The sequence below is a fragment of the Macrobrachium nipponense genome, chromosome 13, assembly GCF_015104395.2.
Source record: "Macrobrachium nipponense isolate FS-2020 chromosome 13, ASM1510439v2, whole genome shotgun sequence".
In the NCBI taxonomy this organism is placed as follows: Eukaryota; Metazoa; Arthropoda; class Malacostraca; order Decapoda; family Palaemonidae; genus Macrobrachium; species Macrobrachium nipponense.
Genome location: NC_087206.1, coordinates 46,132,746 through 46,143,838, shown reverse-complemented (window position 1 = coordinate 46,143,838; position 11,093 = coordinate 46,132,746). Strand labels below are relative to the sequence as shown.

At 39.6% G+C, this 11,093-nt stretch overlaps 1 protein-coding gene across 1 annotated transcript; it reads right to left on the bottom strand.

Annotated features, from left to right (window-relative positions):
• Nucleotides 1-7,414: 7,414 nt before the first annotated feature.
• On the bottom strand, nt 7,415-10,720 carry LOC135225779 (protein Pixie-like). Its single transcript, XM_064265245.1, has one exon. The coding sequence runs from the start codon at nt 10,666-10,668 to the stop codon at nt 8,803-8,805; it is 1,866 nt and encodes a 621-aa protein (XP_064121315.1). The 5' UTR covers nt 10,669-10,720; the 3' UTR covers nt 7,415-8,802.
• Nucleotides 10,721-11,093: the final 373 nt, after the last annotated feature.

Below are 11,093 nucleotides of genomic sequence, written 5' to 3'. Positions count from 1 at the left end.
ATTAACGGTGTAATTCGCATTCATTAAATTATTAAAACACTTTTCAGATGCAAATGTACACCTAGATATCCTTTTAATTACCTAAAACGTACACATAGCGTAACTTTTTAAAGCTCGGGACGCAGTGTTACCATGCAAAAACACCACAGGCGGATGGACAGATGGAAAAAAACAGAGTATAGTAATGCAATTGACTATTGTCAATGGAAACTTGCCTATTTCCCCACCACTTTACTCTGTTTTTTTTCATCTGTCCATCCGCCTGTGGTGTTTTTGTATGGTAACACTGCGTCCCGGGCTTTAGATAGTTACATTCAGCTTCCATTCAACGATTATGATAATCCTATTCCGAATATTAACGGTGTAATTCGCATAACAGTAAATTATTAAAACACGTTTTCAGTTGCAAATGTACACCCAGATATACTTTATTTACCCAAAACTTACACATAGCGTAACTATCTAAAGCCCAGGACGCAGTGTTACCATACAAAAACACCACAGGCGGATGGACAGATGAAAAAAAACAGAGTATAGTAGTGTACTGTACTTAAGTTGTGATGACCCTATAGCTTATACTATGTCTGTGCTAATGTAACTATTGAGTACCTTGTCTGAAGGGTCTATCACACAGTTAAGTATTATGTTTGCAACCTTCTCACCTGACACAGGGCCCTTGTCCAAATCGTTGCAATACCTAATGCTCTTGACAACATACCTATTACCCATGAGCTACAGCATGCTTAAATTACTTCTGAGCTTTCTAAGCACTTGCAGTATGTAAGTTGGACACGGGCTACACTGGGTATTGGTTGGCATAGGCTACACGGGGTGTTGTTTGGTAGGTATAGGCTATACTGGGAGTTCTGTGACTTACACTAGCCTATACCTATTCGACTCTGTTAAGCATTGGTTAACATGAATTCCTACTAAAATTCACTATAGGCTAAACCAGTCTTTCTTTATATTGCACCTGACCTTGTTGCTCATAACTTCTACCTAGAATGCGGACTAGCTATATTTATATTGCATTCGAAAGTAATCCAGAGAGAAAAGTCAAATACCTATACTCTGTTTTTTTTCCACCTGTCCATCCGCTTGTGGTGTTTTCGCATGGTAACACTGCGTCCCGGGCTTTAAATAGTTACGCTGTGTGTAAGTTTTGGGTAAATAAAAGGATATTTGGGTGTTCATTTGCAACTATGAAAAGTCTGTAAATAATTTACTGTATGCGAATTACACCGTTAATATTCGAAATAGGATATTGTTATTATTGTTGAATGTAAGCTGCCTTTTTGGGGTGGCGAATGGAACAGCTAGACAAATTCCATCAAACACATGCTAAACCAAGTTACGTCATATCGTATCTGGCTGAAATGCACTTTATAAAAATTAACAGTACATACTGATATACTTACGTATAATGAAGTAATACGTAGCTTAGTAGCAGAGTAGGTGTGGTCCAATAAGTTGACATCTTGCCGTAGTGAACAGCGAGAAGCAATTTTCCCGTCACTGCATCTGGCTGTTCCATTCGCCACCCCGAAAAGGGAGCTTACATTCAACAATAATAACAATAACCTATTTCGAATATTAATGGTGTAATTCACATACAGTAAATTATTAAAACACTTTTCAGTTGCAAATGTACACCCAGATATCCTTTTATTTACCTAAAACTTACACAGTGTAACTATTTAAAGCCCGGGACGCAGTGTTACCATGCGAAAACACCACAAGCGGATGGACAGGTGGAAAAAAACAGAGTATAGGTATTTGACTTTTCTCTCTGGATTACTTTCGAATGCAATATAAATATAGCTAGTCCGCATTCTAGGTAGAAGTTATGAGCAACAAGGTCAGGTGCAATATAAAGAAAGACTGGTTTAGCCTAGAGTGAATTTTAGTAGGAATTCATGTTAACCAATGCTTAACAGAGTCGAATAGGTATAGGCTAGTGTAAGTCACAGAACTCCCATACAAAAGCACCACAGGAGGATGGACAGATGGAAAAAAACAGAGTATAGTAGGTAGGTTATACCTGTTGCTGTCAACTTATTGCCAAGTTTATCTGCTTACCACAGTAAGTTCATCCAAAAAAGTACCTCATGATGCCATATAAGTTTTATGTTCCAGTTCATAAATAAAACAATAGAACCACGAAAATACCTCTTGTCCAAGTGATGTAAGGGAAGGAAGATCGAGAGTCGGGAGTGAGTCGCCACTCGCCAGTGACTCGCCTCGGAGAGTCGGACCACCAGGGTGGACGTTATCACGTCATGACAGTCACATCGAACAGGCCTAAGGCTTTATCTTGGTGGTCTTGGTGTGAGGCAATGAGGCTGATGGCGATTGACCAGAATTGTACACAATAAGTAATCGTTCCTTTTTGTAGCCATCGTTGGGCTAAGTGAATTTCATTATTATCGAATGTGTCCAACATCTTGCAAGTGATGCATTGATATTTGTCTCGTTTAAGTGTGAATTGAATTCATGTAATTCTCAAGAGTTTTTGAATGTTCGCGTGGCTATGTAGAATTTTTCCAAGTGTGGTGTGCAGAGCCACCTAAGTTCCGTGTAATTGCTTTGTATTGTTAAATTTAAATGAGTTTATTTTAGTAGTAAAAATTGTAAAAATAACGTGTTTACCTATCAGTTGTCATTGCGCACTGGCTGGAACCTGTCCATCATTTAGGTAGGACTATCAGACCATAACATCGGGCATGAACTAGTGAAAGTCACCATAACATTTGTGATCCTTCAATAAACCGGATACCCCTAAGGATCCAGTCCCCGAGCAATGGCAGCTCAATTATGGTATTCGACGTGTTCTGGTCATTCGCAACTGCCTTCATGCCTGCTGCATAATGAAAACGCTAAAGTTATCGTAGGGTAGGCACTCTCTGATAGTCCGTTTGTTGCCAACGTTTGGGGCTATTTTGATGCAAGAGCCTGTGCTGTTCAAGGCTACCGTACCGTTGTGTAATTGTTCATGCGTGAGATGTATGTTCTGTTGTATTTCTTTGTGAAATTAGATTAATCTGCTGCGAGCAGGCAGAAAAAGCAATTCGGGAATTGTTAACGTAATGTAAGGGCGATGTAATTCCCATTGTAACTTTTGGAAATCATTGAGTAACTCAAAATGGCGGACGCCTCTGTGACCCAAATCAAGTCCCTTGTAGGCCTTCTGACCAGCACGATCAGTCACGTCAATGCAAATCTCGTTAATTCGTTAACTGTTAACGTTTATCACAATTTGTTGGAAAGAATCCAAACTGACGAAAAACAGTTACGAACTTTGTATGTGTCATATACCGTAAAATTAGAATCGTTGTTAGAGAATAAAGTTATTAGTGTCCTGGAAGATGCATGACAAGTTATAACCTTGCTATTGAGTCGTATCGGTATGTTGACTAGTGTAACGCAGCCAACAACATGCATGCCGTGTCTCTAAGAGCTACCCTTACCCACATTCAAAGGCGAAAAAAATGAATTGGCCACGTTCACTATATTGTTTGATGCTCGTGTGCATAATAGACCTGATTTAGACGATTTTGTGGTAGATCCAGGGTACTATGGCAGTTGCGGTTTTTCTATGCAGTTTTACCTACTGAACAAGAATTTTAAGTAACTTATTCGGACGACTGTAATTAACCCCCCCGGGGCCAGTACTAAACTCAGCGAAATACATTGGACGGCCCCCAATCCCTAGTGGATGTCGTATCCGCAGTTACGTTCCTTGAAGTCCGTGCAGACTGCTTCTGTAGAAATACCGTAACAGCTGCAAATTACCAAGTTGCCCGCAATTTGCTTGAGAAATATTACGGCAACCTGCAGCAAACACTAGTCATTCTGCACAGAAGGCTTAGCTGATCTTTTTGTCCCAAAGTGCAATTATGTTGAACTCATGAATTTCCGCATAGAAATAACTGCTTTAATCGAACAAATCAAACATTTGAGTGGATCCCCGTTAGATCGCAAGGACAAGTCTATTCAAAAGAATTGTATTATCTGTGTAAATGTGACTTTTCGCTGAACGAGTTGTTTGAAGCACTTGATTTTCTTATAAGATCGATGGAGGATGATGCGTTGCAAAGGGGAGAGGAATTATCAACATCCCGTAAGAAGGAGAGCGAAGCGAATGTTGACCGTGCAACCGCTTGCCCGTTCTGCGTAAAGTACTCTACCTTGGCGGCTAAAAAATTTCAGTTGATCATTAATAAGATGCTTCAACTGCCTAGCGTCTGTCATGCCAGTAAGCAATGTAACACAAAGCGTAATTGTAAGTTATGTGATGGCCTACAGCATAGTTTGATTTGTGAGAATGACAGTGCGCAACCCAGATCCGTTGTGTCAACACACAATCCCAGTTATCAGTCCTCAAAAACTTCACAAATAGTCTTGCCGCCTATGAAGAACCCAGGTACCAAACGCAAGTTAAATGAGAGAACGCAATCAAAAGCCAAAGACAAGAAACCTTGTGTAAAACTGCTAAGACGGTCAAGGACGAGCCTTCGACTGAGTTGCCGGCTACCTTATTGCCAATCACCACAGCTATCGTGTATTCACGTAGCAAACCCCTTTCCACTAGAGTATTTTGGGATATCGGTAGCCAACGTAGTTTTATTTTGAGTTGGCTTGCAAAGAAATTAGAATTGCCAGTTATCAAATGCGTTTCGCTGAATATTGCACCGTTCGGCTCACAGATTGTACACAGCAAGTACGATGTATTTTCTTGTAGAATACACGTAGGTGCTAAAGTAATTCACACTAAGTTCGTTCACAATGATGTAAATACTCCCGTACATAATGCTGGCCTTTCTAATGTAAAAGCGCATTTGCAGCGCAAAGGTTGGACCATGGCCGAAGATAAAATTAATGGCGATCTTACTAATGTTAATATCCTGGTTGGGGCAGATTACTTCAGCTTGTTTGTTCTCGGTATGGATAAGGTTGATGGAGTACGGAGTAAGTTCTTTTGTGACACACAATGGCATAACGCCATATGGTTGCGTACCACAGTGGGCCTTGGAAGGGACAAATGCGTCTGTTGTACCCACATTGCGCGTATGTCGAGCCACCCCAAAGATCGACATTGATGTGTGGTGGAGATTGGATACTGCTGGAATTGCTCCCCATGAACAGTACAACACCTCAGAGCACGCTGCTATGAATAAAGTCCAGAGTAGCATTGTAAGTACTGAACGAGGTTCCAAGTAAGTTTACCGTTCCGTGGGCCACGACGCCCAGATACGAATTATTGTAACGCATTTGCTCAATTGAACGTGTTAGAAACACAATTTCTGAAAGACCTTGAGTACCAAAGACTATGAGAACGTCTTTCAGACGTATCTTGATGCTGGATTCATTTATGAAGTCACTCATTCAAAGATTGAGGGATACTGCTTGCCCCACTTTGGAATTAAAAAGCAGAGTCACGACTTCTTTACGTATTGTGTTCAACGCATCTTCTAAAGTCAAGGGAGAACTTAGTTGAAATGCTATATTATTTGCTCCTCAAGTTTCGACGCAATCCCTACGCAGTAATATCAGATATATCGAAAGCTTTCCACAGAGTATTGCTACATCCTGATGATTGTAATTATGCACGTTTTTTTGCGGCGATGAGATCCGACACAAGCGGCCACGTACTCCTTTAACGTTGTGGTTTTTGGCATAACCAGTAGCCCCTATCTCTTACAACAAGTGCTTCAAACCCATCTTCGCGAACGGGGACGGGAAGATATTAATTCCTTCTATGTTGATAATTATCTGTAGACATTTGCAGCCAGGGAACTAATGGAAAGAGAATATTGCCAGGTCAAATCTTTGCTAGACGAGGCCCACATGCCTTTGACGGGGTGGGCAAGTAATTGTCAAGAGTTTGATCAACAGATTGGTTGCAAGGAACCTGATGAGATCAATGTTTTGGGAATGAATTGGGATAGAAGGGAGGATAAGTTGAGTCTAAAGCCTAAGAATGTCCAGAGTTGTAGAAATAGTTCCCATCCTCTTCCAAAATGCAAGCTACTGTCCCTTTTGGTAGCCAATTTTGGCCCCCTAGGGCTAGTCAGTCCCCTTTTTGTATGGGGAAAAATTCTCCTTCAAGAATTGTGGGAAGGTGGGGTAGGCTGGATGATGTTCTGTCACATGATCACCAACTAGAAGCTAGCAAACTACGTACTTGCTGAATTCAATAATGTTCACACTTGTAAGTTTCAGAGGGGAATTGTGCTTAAAGGTAGTGAATTACATCCGTTTACTGACGCGTCGAGCAAAGCTTGTAGCCTATGTCAGACAGAGAACCGAAAAAATTAGCCTCTTAACTTCCAAAATGTGAGTCACGCCTCACAAACAAGCGAAATTAACCATTCCAAAGTTAGAACTATTAGCACTATTATTAGGATTTAGATTAGGAAAACATCTTTGTAAGTTACATATTTAGCTTTATCACCTTAATGATCTGGACTGACAGTAAAGTAGCTATTGCCCGAGTGGGTAGCTGCACGGGAGGTAAAAACACAATCATTTCTAATCGAGTGGGAGAGATTATTTCATTCCAACAGGACTGTGGCATCGAGATGAGTACGTCCCCACGAAGCAGAATCCAATTAACTTTTTGACCAGAGGTTCAACATTGCATGATTTGAAAGTCAACCGCCTATGGCATGAAGGACCACCCTTTCTATGTTGTGAGGGCACTCCTGAACCATGTGTTGAAGAGGAAGAATCTCCTAAACGACAAAATGTGATCATGGCCGCCCTGAGTGAGCTCAGGAAAGAAGGAACTTTAGCTCCACCCTCTGAATTGTGGAAATTGCAGGGGAGTCACATAGACTTTAAACGACTTATGAAAGTCATGTCTCTAGTATTGAAATTTGGGAACTGTCAAGCAGACCCTTTCTTGAAATTAGTTTACTTAGAACAAAGGCACCACCTTCCTACAGTATGTAGTAAGTTAGAGTGGCGTGCTTTTACCCACGCACATTAATGATTTCATTAAACAATTAACCTTTAGTCATGCAAAATGGCATAGTTTTCACACAAAATAGATTATTTAATGTTAATAATACAAAAAATGAGCTAGTACTGTTGCCCTCCAATGGTACTTTAGTATCATTGTATCTCACCCATCTTCATGAACCTCATATGCATTGTGGAGTTAATGTTTTAATGAGTCTTTTCTGGCAGGAGTGTTGGAGCCTGGGATTGAGGGCTGCTGCCAAGCATGTTGGAAAGTACCAAATAATCCAGCCTCTTCAAATAGCCCTGGATCAGATTAAAACATGATGCTTCATCTCCTATACACACAAAACTATCACTACGTCCTTGACATTTTTTTATGTATGTCCCATAACTATATAGTAATGCTTAACAAATGGTTTTGAACAGCATGATAGGGAAAATAAAAATCTTCTAACTGCATACTTCATATTGACCTCTCAGTATAAATATAACAACAATGTTTGGACCACATAAAAAATAAATGATGTTTGACTTTGATGAGATGAGAAAATGATGCAGCCTCTGTGCCCCTGACTGCTATAACGTGCATCAGATACCTTATCTATAAACATAACTAGGAACCACAGGTACTGTGATAATAAAGAATGGAATTAAATAAGAATATAAAAGATGTAGTACTGTTTTCTCAATTGTGCTTTTAAAACTGGGACAAGGACTGTACACTGTCCACCACTGGTAGCAATGGTTGACAATAACCAATGCTGTATAAAAATGTAATCAACCACACAATACCACTAAAATTCTATCATACACTATATTACAGAATCTCGTGTGAACTTTTAGGAAGGAGTCAAAATAAAAAGATAAAAAAATATTGAACATACCTAAGTTAGTTACATATTTATATATATTTAGTAAAAATGACAATCAACAACAAGGTACTTTAATTTTATCTAGTGAAATGTTCTTCTGCACCTTGGGTATAAATCTACATTATTAACTTTGGAACACACTGCTACATAAAAATCTATAAAATACAGTACTTTGGATTCCTATGAGATTCTGGTATTCACCAAAAAGTAGCTTGCAAGTCACTTGAAAAATCTTCCACTTCCTCTAATTTGAAGACTCGTCAAGCTGCTACACCTTACGCAAAATTAAATAAAAATGACAGTTTAATTAACAAACTAAAAAGTAACAACGTTCAATTCAATACCAGATGTGTATCCTGTCATGAGTATATTAGGCAAGCAACACACAGCACAGCCACAGGTTGTGATGGAGTTGAAAATGGCTTTAGCTGGGAGGGCACAGTTGATCTTTCAGCTGCTGCATCATTGGTCCCTTGACCAAGCTGAGCCTTTAAACTAATGTACATACAAGATCAAAATTATAAACAATTCCACTGTGATCATTGAAGAATAATTTAAAACCAGCACCTGAAAATCACTTTTATATTACAGTACTTCCAATTTCACATATTAGTATGCATTGTAATTTTCACAAATGCTCTAGCTTTTTTAATGACACAATCATACAAGTACTGTACAAGATATCTGATCTACATTGTAATAAAAAAATAGAATGCATGACAGGTCAATATGTCTGCAGATTAATATGCAGAAAGATGCAGCAGCTGATTTTCTGGACCCCAACATTTTTCCTCCCAGCCAAACCAATATGAGACAGATGAACAGTAGTTTCACGCACCTAAAGAACCTTCCTCCTCCTCCTCCTTGTTCATATTCTAAAGCACTATGCCAAAGTGGCTCAAAATTTATGGTCCGGGGCCAGAGCTGCAATTCAGATTTTTCAACAATCACCACTGAGGTAACTTCAGTTCTGTTTTTTCTCTGGTTTTCCATCCGTTTTTCCCTCTGTGTCTAAGAAGAAATAGTTGCCAGAGTTCTTTTGTTCATTATCTTTCTGACTACTATCCTTGTTTATCCTTGGTCTGAAGTTGTTAGGATCACGCCTAAAGGTAATGCCAAGCATTTCCAAGAATTTATTCATTCCAGAGACTAATGTCTGAGGAGCATTGGCAGTCGTTTTCACAGATGGAGATCCTTCAAATACAATTACTCTGTCTGCTAAATATGTGGCCATTATGAAGTCGTGCTCCACAACAAATGCAGTCTTCTTGGCGTGCATAATGAACCGCTTAATAACCTTTGCAGCAGCAAGACGCTGTTCAGAATCTAGGTAGGCTGAAGGTTCATCAATGAGATATACCTCAGCAGGTAAGCCTAAGCAAATGGTAAGTGCTACACGCTGTAATTCACCTCCAGACAAATGCTGAACCTCCTGATCATATAGTTCCTCAATTTTCAGTGGTTTTATTACATCCGAGAGAAACTGGGGATGAACATACGCATCACGGATCTTGTCATGTAGTAGTTGACGAACTGTGGTCTGACTTTTAGGACTGATTTTCTGAGGCTTGTAGGATATATGAAGTTCAGGTAGCTCAGATTTTCCCTCGTCTGGCTCTAATCGACCAGCAAGCATCCTGATGAAAGTAGTCTTGCCAGTACCATTTTCTCCAAGCAACACCATTATCTCAGAATCTGTGAAATTGCCTCCATTCACAGTTAAAGTAAACTCACCCATTTTTTTTGTCATCTGTGGGTACTTGAATCGACACATTCTCTTGATTTCCTCTTCACTCAGTGTTTCAGAAACTTTGAAAGTTAGAGACTCTTCTCTAAACCTCAAGTTCTCAGTGGGAACGAAGCCATCCAAGAAAACATTAATACCTTCCCTAACTGAGAATGGGACAGTGACCACCCCATAGGCTCCAGGCTGTCCATACAGGCAACAAATAAAATCTGACAGATAATCCAATACGGCTAAGTCATGCTCCACAACAACCACATAGTTGTCTGCCATGACCATTGAACGAATTGCCCTTGAAGCATTGAGGCGCTGCTTCACATCAAGGTAAGATGATGGTTCATCATACATGTAGATATTGGCACGCTGAATGCAAACCATTGCAATTGCAAACCGCTGGAGTTCTCCTCCAGACAGGTCCTCAATGTTGCGTCCAAGAACATTTCGTAAGTCCAATATATCCAACATTTCCTCAAAGTTGTCAAGGTCACTTTTCTTTTTGAGGAGATCTTGCACTGAACCCTTAACAGCCTTGGGAAACTGATCTACATACTGAGGTTTAACAATGGCTTTCAAATCATCCTCTAAAATGCGAGTGAAATAATTCTGCAATTCATTTCCTCGGAAGTAGGCAAGAATTTCTGTCCAATCAGGAGGATCAGCAAAACGGCCAAGATTTGGTTTGACTTTACCAGCAAGGATCTTTAAAGCTGTTGATTTTCCAATTCCATTGGTTCCAACCAGACCTAAAACTTCGCCTCTTCTTGGTACTGGGAGACGATGCAACTTGAATGAATTCTTATTGTACCTGTGTACAGTTTCCTTCTCCAGATTGCTGGGTAAATTGATAATCATAATGGCTTCAAATGGGCATTTTTTAACACAAATACCACACCCTATACAAAGCTCCTCACTTATTGCAGCCATACGATCATTAGGTGTCACTTCAATGCACAGTTTACCCATGCGTACGACTGGGCATGATTTTTTACACTCCTGACGGCAACGCTTAGGCTTGCATTTTTCTGAATTGACAATAGCGATCCTTGTCTGCTTATCAGTATCTTCTTGCTTCTTCCTTGGAGGCATCTTGGCAAAAATCAGTCACTGAAAGAGAAGAGTACAGTAATTAAAATTTTTTTTTGACCTAAATAAAACCACATTACAGAATATACAGGTTATAAAAAATGAATTTTCATAATAAAAAAGGTTTTATATATACTTACCAAGTAATTACATTGCCATTAATTCCTAACTTTCACAGCAGCTTAAATTCAAATTTTCACGGTGGTGCTCTACTGTTTTGGTGTAGCTAACTGACCAGGCCCACTTTTGGGGAAGAATAGGTATTACATGGCTCAGCAGCTCAATTCATTCATACTCTAGTGTCCATGAGAGGGGAGGAGGGAGGTCTCTGACCATTTAATTACTTGGAAACTAGTATATTAAAAAATCATATTATAAAAATAACATTTTTATATAAGTAACTTACCAAGTAATTACAATGCTAAATC